At 41.3% G+C, this 18,490-nt stretch overlaps 1 protein-coding gene across 2 annotated transcripts in view; it reads left to right on the forward strand.

Moving 5' to 3' along the window:
* LOC137655672 (3'-5' RNA helicase YTHDC2-like) overlaps positions 1 to 18,490 on the forward strand; it is a 388,907-nt gene that overhangs the window by 359,942 nt on the left and 10,475 nt on the right. For both annotated transcript variants that reach the window (XM_068389626.1, XM_068389627.1), the window contains exon 27: positions 16,043 to 16,180. In XM_068389626.1, coding sequence (XP_068245727.1) covers positions 16,043 to 16,180 — 138 coding nt within the window. The remainder of the gene's footprint in view (positions 1 to 16,042; positions 16,181 to 18,490) is intronic.

The raw sequence follows: 18,490 nt of genomic DNA on the forward strand, positions 1-18,490 counted from the left end.
TATAATATCAAATTGTTTTTGTAAATAAATAAAACATTTAATATACTTTAAAGTTCTAATAACTTGAAAAATGGTTAAAATTACAACCAGGATAGGTGTAAACACCATATATTTCCCGTTATAACACAACCCAAAATACAGACAAATTTTAATGTTTGTCATATCTATTGTATAATACAACTGGTGAATAGCAAAACCATCACTCTATAGACTAGCTTGTTGTATGATTGAAAATCCAGAATTATCAAAATAAAGGCGATTTTATATCATGCGTTTCCTAAACACGCTAAAAAGCACAATAGAAAACGACAACCAATGTTTTGTTTACGTTTATCTCTGATCACAACGAAGAAACAGACGCATTTATACATCTGTGTTTTTTAATTGACAGCAATTTTACCAAGTATAGATTATATGTTGAATTTGTTATTACCAATGTTCTAATTATTTTTATTAGAACTTTCAAATAAATGAAATGAATGCCATTTATGAAATGTTTTTCTTTATGATGCCGCCTGAAACGGAAACCTTCCATTTGTTTACGCTCCATCTTCTATCATAATAAACAAACGAATGCATTAAACACACATGATCTAAGTCATAACTAATGATATTACAAACATTTAGTAAACATTATGTTATTACAAATATTTTACTTACCGTATCCATATAAATTCCTAAATTCGTAGCAAAGCTGGAAATTTTTTTTTCCTTATGCGTTTAATCCACAATAGCAAACTGCCGCTAATGACAGAGTGATAACTTACGATAATTCTAAACTGTTACGAAAGATAATTGTCCTTTCCATATCCAAAATACTTTTCCTAACTTCAGTTATAAGTCAACTTGTACCCACCTCAATTATGGATCCATATGCAAAAAAGGTAAAAGAAGAAAGTACTAGGCCTATTTTTAAAGTCACCGAACAATTAGGTTACCGCTATAACGTTCGATGTGAGAGAGAGAGAGAGAGAGAGAGAGAGAGAGAGAGAGAGAGGGGATGGTTTTAAAGGTACTAAACCAATAAATATGATAGGTTATAACACATTGGTGTTTATGTAATATTAACTGTATAGATGGTTTGAATAAGTTAAGAAATGGTGTAAACAATTCTTTGTCATTGTATTCGCGCGGAAGCTAGACATCAGCTGATGTGATCACAGCCAAAAGTAAAACAAAAATAAGTTAGCAATACTCGATTTTTAAAACACACCCGAAATTTAACAACATAAGTACATGTTTTTATTATAGCGCAATTGACATTATAAAGAGTAAAAATTTTCTGGAATAGAATGGTGTTTCCTATAAAATAGTGGTTTGCGGAAGAAATCGGTTACCGTATTTTAAGCTATGATTGAAATGGATGTATACACGGTATAATTGCTTTTCGTTTTGTATTTAATTGACACTTCAAGAAAACCGATTTTGGTTTCTTCATCTATTTGTAAGTATTGTATAACGAGAGAGGAGAGAGAGAGAGAGAGAGAGAGAGAGAGAGAGAGATATTATGACGCAGAAGGTTACAGACCTAGAACAGGGGAGGCATGAAGGTGGGGGGAGTGATGAGATAGGGCTGGGTGGACTCGCAGGGGAGACGGTAGGAGACGGGGGAAGGGGGGATTTGTGTTGCCCACGTGGCTAAAAATAGATTCTGAAAGACGGTAAAGGGGAAAAACGATTCCCATCGAATAAACAGAATAAGGAAAGGGAATAAGATCCAGAGGAATAATAGATATAATGGAATGAAAATGACTAGATGGTGTTAGTTGTGATAAGAATAATTTAGATATTTGAAATAGAGTGTCTGAGGAGGTATAGAAGGAATTCGTGATAAATATAGAGGAATATCAAAGGATACAGTTAGTTTGCATTAAAGGGTTTGTTATCGTTTATCGGCAGTGAATAGCCTAAACTTCGGTAACGAGTCGTCAATATTTTGTCATATTTTAAACAGTATACATTTGATTTGCAAACATTGGTTTTGTCAGAGTAGACGGTAAAATAAAATCTAGAGAGAGAGAGAGAGAGAGAGAGAGAGAGAGGGATTTCTGCCATCAAATCTCTCTCTCTCTCTCTCTCTCTCTCTCTCTCTCTAGATTTTATTTTACCGTCTACTCTACAAAACCAATGGTTTGCAAATCAAATGTATACTGTTTAAAATATGACAAAATATTGACGACTCGTTACCGAAGTTTAGGCTATTCACTGCCGATTAAACGAACCCAGTCTACTCGTAAAAACCTTGAACGCCCCAGAGGGAAAAATAAGGCTTTTAAATATACTGTACTAAACAAAAATAATGCTTTAATATTACCATCATTAACACTACCATTACAATTATCGTAAGGTTGGAGAAAGATAAAGATTGCCGAGATACGTAACCACATTTCTGTTTACATTTTGTCAGCTGGACTCGCACAGTTAACAGTTGATTTCATTGTTGATGTGGAATTTTATCCTTAAATAGGCTATTCATTATGAAATTATGTTAATGAAATGTAATGTTGATATTGTTTTGTAACATTTATTATAAATCTCACCGTATTTAGGGCTACCAATATACTTAAAAAGACAATAGATTTGATACATTTTGTAGTGCTTGACTCGCGAACTTTGAACAGCCTCGCAGATACAGAAAATTTATTTTTGAAAATGGCTATCGCGGAAAAGGGGAATCGTGTAAATTCGAACACGCTTAATTCGGGACCCTACTGTATATGCATACATATAATATATATATATATATATATATACAGTAGGGTCCCCGAATTATGCGAGAATTTGGTCGATTAATGACCTCGTGTAAATGGAAAATCGCGAATTTCGAAACACCACAACTAACAGAAATAATTCCATTGCGGCCATAGCAACCAGCAATTTGCCTATTCAAATGTGTTTACTTACCCATTTCCAATACTTTCTTTGTACTATACTGTATTTCTTTATTATATCAAATTGTTCTTGTCAAATAAATAAAACATTTAATATACTTTAAAGTTCTAATAACTTGAAAAAATGGTTAAAATTTACAACCAGGATAGGTGTAAACCACCATATATTTCCTGTTATAACACAACCCAAAAATACAGACAAATTTTAATGTTTGTCATATCTATTGTATAATACAACTGGTGAATAGCAAAACCATCACTCTATAGACTAGCTTGTTGTATGATTGAAAATCCAGAATTATCAAAATAAAGGCGATTTTATATCATGCGTTTCCTAAACACGCTAAAAAGCACAATAGAAAACGACAACCAATGTTTTGTTTACGTTTATCTCTGATCACAACGAAGAAACAGACGCATTTATACATCTGTGTTTTTGAATTGACAGCAATTTTACCAAGTATAGATTATATGTTGAATTTGTTATTACCAATGTTCTAATTATTTTTTATTAGAACTTTCAAATAAATGAAATGAATGCCATTTATGAAATGTTTTTCTTTATGATGCCGCCTGAAACGGAAACCTTCCATTTGTTTACGCTCCATCTTCGATCATAATAAACAAACGAATGCATTAAACACACATGATCTAAGTCATAACTAATGATATTACAAACATTTAGTAAACATTATGTTATTACAAATATTTTACTTACCGTATCCATATAAATTCCTAAATTCGTAGCAAAGCTGGAAATTTTTTTTTCCTTATGCGTTTAATCCACAATAGCAAACTGCCGCTAATGACAGAGTGATAACTTACGATAATTCTAAACTGTTACGAAAGATAATTGTCCTTTCCATATCCAAAATACTTTTCCTAACTTCAGTTATAAGTCAACTTGTACCCACATCAATTATGGATCCATATGCAAAAAAGGTAAAAGAAGAAAGTACTAGGCCTATTTTTAAAGTCACCGAACAATTAGGTTACCGCTATAACGTTCGATGTGTGAGAGAGAGAGAGAGAGAGAGAGAGAGAGAGAGAGAGAGAGAGAGAGAGAGAGAGAGAGAGAGAGAGATGGTTTTAAAGTACTAAACAATAAATATGATAGGTTATAACACATTGGTGTTTATGTAATATTAACTGTATAGATGGTTTGAATAAGTTAAAAAATGGTGTAAACAATTCTTTGTTATTGTATTCGCGCGGAAGCTAGACATCAGCTGATGTGATCACAGCCAAAAGTAAAACAAAAATAAGTTAGCAATACTCGATTTTTAAAACACACCCGAAATTTAACAACATAAGTGCATGTTTTATTATAGCGCAATTGACATTTAAAGAGTAAATATTTTCTGGAATAGAATGGTGTTTCCTAAAAAATAGTGGTTTGCGGACGAAATCGGTTACCGTATTTCAAGCTATGATTGAAATGGATGTATACACGGTATAATTTTTTCGTTTTGTATTTAATTGACACTTCAAGAAAACCGATTTTGGTTTCTTCATCTATTTGTAAGTATTGTATAACGAGAGAGAGAGACGAGAGAGAGAGAGAGAGAGAGAGAGAGGAGAGAGAGAGAGAGAGAGAGAGAGAGAGAGAGAGAGAATCAGCTGTTGTAATTGAATGTCGTGTTTTTGTTTCGTGTACCCCCTGAAGCGAGGAATTGATCGCCACAACTAACAATATTCATGTTAATTTCATTCTTAAACTCAAGTTGCCATATGTGAACTATGGTTTTATTTCTTACGGAGAGAGAGAGAGAGAGAGAGAGAGAGAGAGAGAGAGAGAGAGAGAGAGAGAGAGAGAGAGAGAGAGAGGGATGAGGGATTTCTGCCATCAAATCTCTCTCTCTCTCTCTCTCTCTCTCTCTCTCTCTCTCTAGATTTTATTTTACCGTCTACTCTACAAAACCAATGTTTGCAAATCAAATGTATACTGTTTAAAATATGACAAAATATTGACGACTCGTTACCGAAGTTTAAGCTATTCACTGCCGATAAACACAAAATATTGACGACTCGTTACCGAAGTTTAGGCTATTCACTGCCGATAAACGAACCCAGTCTACTCGTGAAAACCTTGAACGCCCAGAGGGAAAAATAAGGCTTTTAAATATACTGTACTAAACAAAAATAGTGCTTTAATATACCATCATTAACACTACCATTACAATTATCGTAAGGTTGGAGAAAGATAAAGATTGCCGAGAACGTAACCACATTTTTGTTTACATTTTGTCAGCTGGACTCGCACAGTTAACAGTTGATTTCATTGTTGATGTGGAATTTTATCCTTAGATAGGCTATTCATTATGAAATTATGTTAATGAAATGTAATGTTAATATTGTTTTGTAACATTTATTATAAATCATCGTATTTAGGGCTACCAATATACTTAAAAAGACAATAGATTTGATACATTTTGTAGTGCTTGACTCGCGAACTTTGAACAGCCTCGCAGATACAGAAAATTTATTTTTGAAAAATGGCGATCGCGGAAAAGGGGAATCGTGTAATTCGAACACGCTTAATTCGGGACCCTACTGTATATATATATATATATATATATATATATATATATATATATATATATATATATATATATATATATATTTTTGGGCTCAAGCCATGTCGTCCTGATGGAAGTTCCTTAAAGGCAGCTTCCTAGGGTATATTACAACTACGGCGATATTCCCAGAGAATTTACCTTAAGGTACCCAGAATTCTAACTCCTGGAGCGAGTATCCCTAAAAAAGACCTTAGGGATATCGTAAATATCAGTGGACGTATTCTTGACACGCCTCATAGCAATCTATACCCCGAATAGAGTTAACACTTCGTAGGGGTCAAATGGCAAGAAAACGAAAACGAGAAAGAAACGGGGAGAGCCGTTCGTAAGGCCCTCTCTTCTCCCGTTTCGTAAGCGTGCCCTGCGCCGATTCTGGCGCCATCTGCATTCCTTTTTGCGTAGCTTTACAACTCTGTGTTTTTTCCTGTGTTTCTACCAAAATCTTGGATTTTCTCTCATATTATGCCTTCTCCAACTTCTTCTGCTTCGGATAAGTTGAGTACTATTTCTTTTATGTATAAATGTAGGCTCTTGTTTAAAATTAAAGTAATTAAAAGAGTTATCTTTGATACAAGAGCTGTTGCCTGCTGGAGGCGTCATGGACGCTGTCGCTCGCTAGAATAGGATTTATTTGTTAGCAAGAGCGACGTTCCCAGCCCCCTGCGCTTTAATAATTAGCTGCTTAGCTTAATTAGGAATTCTGTTATGATGCGTTAGTAGTGCGCCTGGCGAAAGATTTACCTAGGCTGACCAACACTAGTCTTCGTAGCCTAGTTGTTGGTCCTTGTACTTCCTGCATGATAATTAGTCTTCCAAGTGTGGTTTTATATTGCTTAAAGCGTTAGGCAACGTTATACATACAAGCCCTTTTCGAGTAATTTCCAAGATAGTATTGGAGTGAGTTTCGGTGATTTAGGTAATCGATTCTCTTAGTGCCTAGGCTAGGTTGTCTTAGGTCTTTATAATATTATCTGTTTCCCCGTTTTCTCCCTTCTCTACGGGGAAGGGGCAAACCCTTTCCCTCTGTTTAAGCCTTAGGCTTAACTCTAGTGGTTTGTTTGAATTAATTTTCAAATATAACTATGCTGGAGTAGTACTGTACCTTCCTGCTCCAACTGAATTGGTTCAAAGGGGGACAGTACAGCAGTGTATTAGTCTGAGTCCGTGTTGGTCTAGCGTGGGGCAGAGTCTCCCTTGCTGCCTGACACGGGCATAGGAGGTTTATCCTCCTTGATTCACCTTGGAAGGTTTCGGTAATTATGATCCCTTCGCTCGGTGACCCCTCAGACTTGTCCTCTTGGCTGTTCCGGGTTCGGGATATGTTCCCTTTCCGGAATAGCAATTCCTTCCTTGCCTTGGTTTTAGGGAGGCAGCCAGTAGTGCCGGCCTCCCTCCCTGGATCTCTCTGGCTGAGATGTGCTTTCTTAGTTTGGAATGATCCTTAACCAAGGCAAGGTTGGACAGGACCCTCTGTCCTTCCCTTCTATCTTTCCATTTCCTTTGTGTCAGTCGTCTCACATCCGTACCTAGCATAGGTTGGGATGGGGAGCTGACGTGGTCCCCTGTAGGCCGGCAGAGTGTGCCGACCGGCAGAGGCCCTATCCTTTGAGTGCTGCCCGGTCCTTCCTTGGTCCCTCAACCGCTGCCGTCTGTAGTTTCAGTAAGCAGTGGTTAGGAAGCTTGACTTAGTGTCTCCCTTCCTCTCGGCACTCTTTCGGGTGTCGGGCGCGGAGGTACATAGCCTCTTAGCCCGGCATCCATTCTGTTGTCTTCTCTTGTGTTGTCCTTGCCGTCTGCCGGCCGAGTGGCCGGCCGTCGGTAAGGGGGTTGTTCGCTAGTTCTCTTGCTGTCGGTCGACGGTGGTCTTATGCCTTTGCTGGCCGGTCTCCTTGCTCACCTGCCGGCCGCTTTGAGTGGCGGCCGGCAGCCGGGCGCTACCTGGGGTGGATGCCAGCCGGCAGGGTTTACTCACCGCTGCCGGGCCGGCCTGCCACATCACTCGGTTGGCCGGCCACTAAGAGTGATGGCCGGCAGCTGGGTGACAACCGGGTAGCTATGGACCGGCAACCACTACCGACCGGTTCAGGCATAGGAACTGGAGTTCTCCCCCGTCTGGGTGATCCTAAGTTGCATACTTGAGACCTACCTTTGGAAAAGGGGGTGGGGGTGCTGACCGGCGAGAGCCGGCCGGCACACCACCCTCATGTACTGTATCAGTTCTTCCCTGTTTAGTGTCTTCTACCAGGGGAGAACATGATATAGTAGGTTACAACACTGTCTTTTCTAACTTACTTGTGTTGCCTTGTGCAATCACTTGGTATTGCCTTACAGGGATGAAAAGAGAACTCTTTTCATCTTTAGCCAGAATGGTAAAATCTTACCTTAGGTGTGAGCTACACCTAATTTCCCTCGGGAAATATGATCTTTGGTTATTCTAGCAAAGACTAACCATTTGATTTTAATGGCTGATGGGCTTCCACAGGTGATTGTGGGGGATTCACAAGTATGTGTCTTTTCCTTATTCTTTATGGTCTTGCACGACCCGTTGTTGTTGGCCTTACAGATAAGAAAGTGAGTTCTTTCTTGTCTACTATCCGGTATTTTAAATCATTCCTTAGGGGGGGCTACACCTTCTTCCTTTGGAAATTTTCCATTGGTTAATCTGGCATAGATTAACTATACGATTTTATGATTTGGAAGGCTACAACAATTGGGTGTGCGGGAAATACAAGGATGTGTCTTTCCTTTCCTTTCCGTTTTGTTATGCTACTGTGCATATCCAGTGATTCGTAGTTCACTTGATACTCATGGAAATTTCTTCTCTTTACAGGAGGACCATCCGTAGTGCGGATGTATTTCTGCAACGTCCGCAGTAGGGCTTCTGCGGACATGGTTCTGAAGGAGGCGTGTGGCATGCGCTGTCTCCACGGATGTTCTCCGGTATTGGGTTCCCCAGGTATGTTTCATATGCACTAACCTATCTATTGAGGCTTTTTCTTTTCGCTTCGCTCAAAATCCGTTTTCGTCTCCCCTACAACGGTGGATTCAAGGGATATAGCTAGGGAGAAGCTTCGTACCTGGGTGAGGGGCTTTCAGAAGATTACCTCTGGACCTTATCTTCCAAATGAGAAGATGAGGGCTTTCTTTTCCTAGGGCATCAACTGTTACAGTGATTCCCCAACCTCAAGAGGAGGTCCCCTTAATTCAGATCCCGTGGATGCTGAAGTCACGGTCGCCTTGCTTAGCATCCAGTTGGACGACAGGATGCCAGACGTGTCCGAACGTCTGGAGGAAGACCTCCTGGCAGAAGGCCAGGATGAAGTTCGAGCTCCGGACAAGGTAGCGGAAGAGGCCGAGAGAGGTCGGCTGCTCCGGTTCAGGTCCTTGAACCTGCTCCCTCAACATCATCTGCTCTCGCAGTAGAGCAGGCCCTCCCTCCATTGTTGGCTTGATCCAACAAAGGCAGAGGGAGAAGAATGGGAAGGCAGCTGCATTGTAACTGCAGGGGCACATCCGGACTGCTAGGTCCGGTGGAAGGAGGTACCAGCTTCAAAGGAAGAGACAGAGCCGAAGGAGGTCGTAGTGATAGACCATGCTAGGCTCATGCCTTGCTTTCTTCTTCAATGAAAGAGAGGGGCTTCATGAACTCAAAGGTAGCTGTATTTGAGTAAGAGGCTCCCTTCCTTTGTGTCCTCTCCTGCCACAGCCTTCCCCCTTTTTCGTTGAAAGGGTTTGCGGCGGTTTTGAAAACAGTCGAGGCTGGCAAGCCTTTCCCCTCCCTGGTGGAGTGTAAACCCTTGTTGCTGGCCTTTATAAAGGAAGATTTAGTAAGCAAAACAGGGACTGGAAGGACGTCCATCTTACCTTCTCAGTCCAGATGTGGGAGGCGGATTTCGCCGGTTCGGTGAGATCCTCTCTAAGCTGTCTGGCTTTCTTTTGCGGAGAGAACTCTAGACAAAAGAAAGACTGGCTGCCTCTTTGTCTCTTCAGTCCACGTTTGAGACGATGACAAGTGATCCCAAGGTCCATGAAACGTTCATGGTTGTGATCAAGACTCATCTGGCCACTGTGACGAAGGATCTCTACAGCTCCGTCAGGGCGAAGAGAACCTGTAGGGAATTCGTGTTCGCCCGGGCTACGATGAGGCACGAGCCAAGGAAACTAATCTCCTCCAACAGTTGGGACAAAGACCTTTTCCCTAGTGAGTCGGTCAAAAAGGTTGATAGGGCCGCCACGGACGATAGAAATCTTCTCCAGGAGTGGGGCCTGTCTACCAAGAGAAATTCTTCCCCGGATGGGGTCCCCAACCTTGGAGGAAGACTAAAAGGATTAGGATACTTTCTCGGCCAGCTAAGTCAAGTAGACATCAGCTGCAACGGCATTTGCTGATGCCCTCAGTGCCCCAGATGGTGGCAAAAACCCCGACCACACTTCAGTGGGTTCCCCAATTCGTGTCGACACAGTCTCCGGCATTCAACCCATCGTTCGAAGGTCAGTCAACTGCCTGTCGAACAAGCCTAGAGGAGCAGCCAGAATTTCGTCTAGGCGCCCCTCAAGGAGAAGGGGTTTCATGGGTGGTCGCGGTCAGAGAGGCAAGACCTTAGGACAACAGTCCGAGCGAGATGATATTGGTAGAAGGGAGTCTCCAACGCTTTTGGGATCGGTGGACCTTCGATCCCTGGGTCCACAGCCTACTCAAGAAGGGACTGGGCTGGAGCTGGTACAGCACTCCATCCCCATACCCTCGGCGTTTTTCCGATACTCCACCCCCGTTCTGGAGGAGTTCATTCATGAACTGTTAGAGGAAAAGTGATCCGAAGGGTAAAGTCCATCTAATTCCAAGGGAGGCTGTTTTGTGTTCCCAAGAAAGACTCGGAAAACTCGGAGTCATTCTGGACTTGTCGCCACTTAACAAGTTCATAGCGAACTACAGGTTCAAGATGCTAACAATACAACACATAAGGACCTTACTGCCCAAGAGGGCATTTACCGCCTCCATAGTTTTGTCAGACGCCTATCGGCACGTTCCAATCTATTGTCGATTCCCCTCCTACCTAAGGTTAAGGCTACAACGAAGACTATATGTCTTCAAAGCCATGCCTCTCGGGCTTAAAATAGCCCCAAGGATTTTCACGATGCTTGCGAACGTAGTTCTCAGTCAATTACGCCTAAAGGGAATCCAGGTAGTAGCCTACCTGGATTTTTGGCTGGTGTGGGCAGCACCCAGGACAGAATGCTTGCAAGCTTCCCTGTATGTGATCCATTTCCTAGATTTTCTAGGCTTCAAGATCAACAGGAAAAGTCTCAACTTCCTCCATCTCTAAGTTCCGGTGGGTGTGAATCCACTGGGACCTAATGTCACACCGTTTTCTCCGTCATGGCGGAGAAAAGAAAGGAGATAGCTGGTTCTGTCAAGAGACTTCTAGATTCCGTATGGATATCAGATGCGAACTGGAGAGTGTACTGGGGTCTCTCCAGTTTACTTCGGTGACAGACCCGGTGCTAAGAGCACAGCTAAAGGATGCAACCGGAGATTGGAGTAGTTATGCATCAGATGCGCGAAGAGATCTGAGAAGACCAGTTCCGCTTCGTCGAAATACTCTTCTCAGGCCTTGGTCCCAAGCCAGACTCCTTAGGAAGTCGGTTCTTCTTCATCCACCTCCCCCGTCGGTGACGAGTCACTCAGACGCCTCGAAGGAGGGATGGGGAGTTCACTCTCATCAGAAAAAGGCCCAAGGGTCTTGGTCCAGTCTATTCAAGACCTTTCACAGTCATTTTCGAGAGACTATGACAGTCCTTCTTTCCTTAAAGAAAGTCTCCCCGCATCGCTCGATCCACATTAGGTTGGTGCTGGACAGCGGGGGAGTTGTGAGATGCTTGAATCGACAAGGATCAAGGTCGCCACCTCTCAACCAGGTGATGTTGGCCATCTTCCGATTTGGGGGAAAAAGAAATGGTACCTGTCAGCAGTTCACCTTTAAGGAGTCCGCAATGTGACAGCGGACGCTCTATCCAGGTTCACACCGATAGAGTCGGAATGGTTCCTAGACGCAGGACCATTCTCCTTCATTCTGAGTCAAGTCCCAGAACTGCGGCTAGACCTCTTTGCGACGAAAGACAACAAGAAGTTGCCCCTGTATGTGTCCCCGTACGAGGACCCCTTGGCGGAAGCAGTGGACGCGATGTCCCTCGACTGGAACAGATGGTTCAGGATTTATCTGTTCCCTCCTTACAACCTTCTGTTGAGGGTCCTCAACAAACTGAGATCATTTAAGGGAGTAGCGGCAGTAGTGGCCCACAAGTGGCCGAACAGTGTGGGGTTCCCTCTGGCATTGGAACTACGATTGGAGTTTCGACCGCTACCAGATCCAGTTCTGACCCAGTGAGTCCAGAAGTCAATTGTCTGCGCTTCATCACAGAAAACCCGGACCCAGCAGCTCATGATTTCTTTCCTTAACAGGTGAGAAAGTGTTTCGGGATTTCGAAAGCCAGCATGGACTTCCTAGAGGATTATAAGTGCAAACCTTTTATAAGGCAATATGAGTCATCTTGGAGAGAATGGGTAGCCCTTGTCAGACGAAGATTCCGCAGGAGATCACGACGGACTTCTGCTTGTCTTTCTTCATCCATCTCCATGGTTATGGATCGGTAACTAACACGATTTTATCATGTAGGCCTGCTTTGACAAGACCCATTCTTTATGCCTTCCAGGTCGACCTCGCTAACGAGATCTTTTATAAAAGTTCCGAAAGCCTGCGCTAGGCTCATACCTTTAGCACCTCCAAAGCCCAATTCATGGTCTTTAGAAAAGTTCTTCATGTTGCTTCGCTGTTGAACAATAAGGAGTGTGCGTTAAAGGATTTGACCCATAAGTTATCCTCCTTTTTGCACTCGCGTCCGGGGCCAGGGTTAGTGAGATCATACCCCTCTCGAGAGAGGAAGGTCATGTTCAGTTCCTGGATGGGTGAACTGAACCTATTTCCGGATCCTACGTTTCTCACCAAGACCGAGTTACCCACCATCAGGTGGGGTCCCTGAAGAATCTGCCCTCTGAAAGAAGATGCATCTCTATGTCCAGTAGAATGCCTAAAGGTCTATCTTCGTAGAACTTCAGACTTCAAGGATGGCCATCTGGCCAGGGGAGAAACGTCAGGCTCAAAATTTATTACTGAAACAACTCAGGGCGAAAATCACATATCTTATTCGCAGAGCGGATCCTGACTGTTCACCCACAGGTCACGATCCGAGGAAAGTTGCTTCATCCTTAAACTTCTTTAGTTGTAGGGATTTTGGACATCTTCGTTCGTACACTGGCTGGAAGTCTTCCAGAGTGTTCTTTCGTCACTATGCGAAGCAAGTGCAGCAACTAAGAGGTTCTGTGGTGGCAGTGGGTTGCGTCGTTAACCCTGCTGTTTAACTCTGCGAGGAACAGTAGCTTAATTGGGACAATTAATTCCAGGGTGAGTATGTAGTCACATGTTGTACTACAAACTATGTGAGGGTACTGGGTGACCCACGTTGACTGTTCCACTTTCAAAGGTGAACCCAGCATAAGTGCAAACATGCGTGCCGAGCGTTTCTAACGCTAATGTGACTGATTAGTAAAACAGACTTTTGACTTTGATACTTTGGTATCTTAAAAGTGGCTCCAATGTTTTTTCTTTCAGACAAACAAGTTTCTGTTTACTATCATACTTATGCTTAAAGTTTTAGTTATCCTCCTCTTATATATAGATATATATATATATATATATATATGAGTGTGGTTAACCTGTTTGTTTATTGTCTCAATAAACTGGTTCTTGAGAACCTTGCGTCTCCTTCACCTGTGAGCATTCATTCTATGTATATTTACCCGGGGATAATTCTAATAGAATGTTCCCTTATGCAAGCTAATATTGCATTGGTTTATGCTTCCCCTTAGCTGGAGGACTCCATCCCATAAAGGGATGGTGACGGATTTACGAGTTTCCTCCTAAGCGGTTATGAACCTTTGTCCAATACGTGTTTTGAGCGGAGGACTGGTCGATATTTCATATTGACACAGTGATTCTTTTCGAACTTCGCTTTACCCAGTATGGGGTGAGACCACTATACTTGCTTGCCTGGGGTTCATACTTAGATATATGTACTCTTCGAGACTTTCCCAGAGTCTAGTAAGACTCTTCCCTGTTGGGGGCAGGAAGCTCTATCATGGTTTATGATTAGTTGAAAAGATGTATGACGGTAACATCTTAGGTCTCTAGGTCGCGTCGACTGGGGGAAATACTTCTGAGGAGTACGGCACATTTTGAGAATCCACAGATACAGTAATGCTCTGGTATACTTCCATCAGGACGACATGGCTTGAGCCCAAAAAACGGATTTTGAGCGAAGCGAAAAATCTATTTTTGGGTAAGATGGCCATGTCGTCCTGATGGACCCGCCCTTCCCCTTTCAATGAAAGGGCCGTAGGACCCCTCCCTACATACAGTATCTGTAGCACCTCGTGTTTCGCTACAAGGAATGCAGATGGCGCCAGAATCGGCGCAGGGCACGCTTACGAAACGGGAGAAGAGAGGGCCTTACGAACGGCTCTCCCCGTTTCTTTCTCGTTTTCGTTTTCTTGCCATTTGACCCCTACGAAGTGTTAACTCTATTCGGGGTATAGATTGCTATGAGGCGTGTCAAGAATACGTCCACTGATATTTACGATATCCCTAAGGTCTTTTTTAGGGATACTCGCTCCAGGAGTTAGAATTCTGGGTACCTTAAGGTAAATTCTCTGGGAATATCGCCGTAGTTGTAATATACCCTAGGAAGCTGCCTTTAAGGAACTTCCATCAGGACGACATGGCCATCTTACCCAAAAATAGATTTTTCGCTTCGCTCAAAATCCGTTATATATGTAGTACTGTCTGGCCTGTCAAAGGATTCAATAACTCTAGCGGTAGTATCTCAAAGGGTGGCTGGTATGGATATCTGTCACCAAGAGATGAACATCCTGTTGGAAGACATACGATGGAGATGGAAGTTCGAGGCGGAAGGAAGAGAGGAAGACTTAGGAAGGGATGACGTAATTGTGCGGGGGAAGATTTGCTATGAAAATGTATTGCCAAATATTAAGTACAGAACAGAAATCAATGTAAACAACTCATTCATAGTGGTTACCCCATATAAAAAGGAGTTGATGATGAGAAGAAAAATTCCTGTAACTCTAATTTTAAAGATTTCAGAGTGGCTCTTTATTATAAGGCTAAGATGACTAACGGTTTAGTTTGGCTGAGTTCCAGTACACGTAGGTGTTCCTGGAAATGAGGCAAACAGACTGGAATAATGAAGCTGCAGTTGAATTGCTTCCAAGACTATATCCCTTCCTTTGTAATGAATTTTTACCAAACATAAAGAGGTTTTTTCTTTTTTTCTTTTTTTTGGCAGCAGCATAGTGGTATTCTGAATGGAAATAGATGAGGGAGACTACTCTGTTGGCTTTGCATTAGGCACACTCATTTGACATGTTTTTTATGACTGCCCAACACCACCCATATTGCAATGACTGTTTGGTACTCCCTGACAGTGAGGCCTTTATTGATTTAATGCCCCACTCTTCTGTACCTAGAAATTAGATTTTTACTTCAAGTTTGAGGTGGGGATGGCAGGGTCATCATTACCAAGATTTTTGGGGAGGATGTCTTGTTTGATATTGGCAGTATTTTTAGATTTATTTCAGAACCAGGTCTTTGATAGCTATTTAACTTTTATATTAATATTTGCTCTTGTGGTTTTAAATTGAATTGCCTTTTTTAATTTATTTATGAAAAATTATACTTTTGTCAATGACCTTCAATGTCACAAAGCCAGCAAATCCAGAATCATTCATTTATTCATTACTAATTCCATGAAGAGCTTCAGTAGTCTCAACTAACAATTCCTGTTGGATTTGGCTAGCAATGTAATTAATTGTGCTTTTGTTTATGTTTTCTAAGATAGTAAACATCTACGATTTTAATTCTTCAGGTTTGAGTAGATATATTTACCATCCTTTTAAAGCTTATTGATTGAATATCAGATTTTTTTTTTAGGGCAAAATGGTCTTTTGTTTAGGGCAAAATGGATAGCATGAAGTAAGCAATTTAGAAATGTTTAGCTATATAAATTTTTAAAATCTGTGAATAATTCAGCAAATGAACAAAATTAGAAGCATCGAAGGGCAGTCATTGTTCAATATCTATTATTATTATGAAGAATAAAACTGCCACAATGATCTTTTAGGCACTTAAGATTGGAAACTAGTTGTATTTTTATGTTCAGGGGATATGATTTTTTTTTCTCACTAGGTAATAAAAGAAAATATTTCAATTAAGAGTACCAATTTTTCCATGTTACACTTAGATGAAAAGGATATCCCTTTCAATGTTTAAACATTTAGTTTTGAAATAGAAGTGAGTAGTGTATATAAAACCTTCATAAAGCTTTAGTGTTTTCAAGAATTGTAATACTGTGTGTTTATGTAGCCTTGTTTTGTGTTGTATTTAACGCTATGCATTTAAAGATAATTAAAAATATATGTTTGCATTATGTATGTATTTCCAGAATGGACCGGTAATGTTGGTTTTCACAGTCCATAGAGGAGGACAGTTTAATGGCTATGCAAAGTTTGCCGGAGAAAAATCTGATGAAAAGTGTCCAGATATTACTAATGTTGGGCCCACATTAGGATCACTGTTTAAGGTAAGAAATTTGAGTTATGCTTTAATAAGTTAAAGATGAGTTTGTATAGTAATTAAGAACTGATACTCAGCTACTGGTTTGGAATTTTGGAAATTCAACTGTACTGTACGTATTTCATGTTTATGATAGTATTTTTTAATGAAAACAATTTGTTTTATTGCTAAAAAGTCCTTTTTGTATATCTACGCAGACGTATCTGGTCCAGTACGCGACCATTTTTTAACCTGGATACTTATTTATTCATGATTAGAAAATTTCAGCATACCTATTTATTTTAGTAACCTATGTAAAGTAATTCCACCATTTTCTATGATTTTCTGAGAAGTAGATTATCCTTTTTCTTCTATATAATATGGTATGGTCTTTTTTTATTTGTCTGCCTGTTTATATGTGAACAGTTTATGTTATGATTATGCAGAAAGATGCGCAAAGTGTCAGAGATGATAACTAAATAGGCTTAAAGCATAAAATTGGTCCAGAAAAATGGACAAGAAAATATATTATGCTAGCTACCTGCTACTCGTGTGCGTGCATTTGGCACGTAGTGTATGTACTTGCGTAAAGAACAACTTTTTTGGATTTGAGGGAAGGGGCTCACCACTGGTTAGTAAATAAGGCAGAAATAATGTGATTATGTCATGATCCTCAGTGGTTTGGAAAATTACCACCAAAAGCTAATACACTTATACATACTAAAGTCTATTCGGTCATCTCTACAAAATAAACTGTTGTCCGATTTCTTAAAATGTGAAAATATTTTGGGAAATTCCATCTATCATATTCAATATTGACCAATTTTTGTCTTTCAAATATGAAAAGATAGAAAATTTTATAACCTACAATCTGTACTTCTACTTTTATAAATAAAAAACAAAAACCTTTTACATGAAAAATAGTCACCCTTAAAACATCATAAGTAACTTTTATATAGTGATGAAGTAATATATATAAACAAAATTAAAATTGCTAAAAGAATTTCCAGTGTACAGTTTTTTTCAATATTAAACTTAGCCGGTGATTATATAAGCTGCAGCTCTGCTGCTCGACAGAAAACTCTACGCTCAAAATCCGCCAGCGATCGCTATGCAGGAGGGGGTGTACTTCAACAGCGCCATCTGTCGTGCAGGTACTCAGTACTCAATGTAAACACAGAACTCAATTTTCTCTCTGTCGTGCCACCGGCAAGACCTACTAAATTCGCTGTTGCTTACTGGATTGGTTTTCACATATTTTTGGTGAAGTACACATTTCTAGTTTTGAGCTTTCGCTTTGCAGACGTTATCTTCAATACATCCTTGCATTCTTTTGTTGATATCGGATTATTTGTTGACGACTTTGGATAGTTTTTGAATTCCCCTTTGACTAATTCAAAATGGCTGACCCTTCTCAAGTCCCTAAATTCAGGAAGTGTAATGCTAGGGACTGTTCAAGGCGTCTTCCGAAGGCCTCTATCGATCCTCACACCGTTTGTTCCAATTGTCGGGATAAAACCTGTCAATTGGAAGATCGATGTGAGGAATGCGTTGGGCTTTCGGAATTCGATTTTATCGAATTCCAGAAATATACACGTAGGCTAGAGAGAGATAGAGTCAGGAGAAGTTCATCTCGCTCCGTTGAATTTTCCTCTCCTCATGCCCCACAACCTATTCCTTCCCCTGTAGTGGTTGCTCCTGATCCCCCTTCTAGCACTCAACAACCTTCGATGGCAGATATGATGCGTGCCATCCAGGCTCTGGGTGAGAGAGTCGAGTCCTTGGCTAGTGACCGTAACCAGCTCATGGCAGACGTCAAGGAGCTGAAGTGCAAGAGTGCAGTGGGTAGTGATAAAGTGAGTGGTAGTGTTGTGGATAGTGTTGCGCTTGAGGGTTCGTCTGTTCGTGCCTGTCGTCCTCCCAGTCCGGGACCTCTTGCAAGCTCCCAAGCCCAGGGGAGAAGCAATGTCGTACGACCAAAGGGTTCGAGAGGCTTTAATCAGCGAACAGACGTTCCCTCCGTGGTTTCGGGCGTATCTACCCAAGATCGCCCCACCCACACAAAGACGAGAGAGCCCATTTATTCCTCGTCTGCGGAAGAGGTTTCTCGGAAGAAACCTTGGACCAAGGTCTCGCGGCCTCTTAAGCGCAAGTCGGTCCCTTCCGCGCAAGTCCAACGGCCCAGTTGTAGCCACTGGGTCAGTTCGGACTCGCTGCAGTCTTCCGATGACTGCACACCTCCTAAGAGAGGCAAAGCGGTACCGCATCAGGCAGTAACACCGCCTGTTGCCGCACCTGCTCCTTTAGACCCTAAGTGGTCTTTGCTGCAGACCATGCA

Source organism: Palaemon carinicauda, chromosome 16, assembly GCF_036898095.1.
Source record: "Palaemon carinicauda isolate YSFRI2023 chromosome 16, ASM3689809v2, whole genome shotgun sequence".
Taxonomy (NCBI): domain Eukaryota; kingdom Metazoa; phylum Arthropoda; class Malacostraca; order Decapoda; family Palaemonidae; genus Palaemon; species Palaemon carinicauda.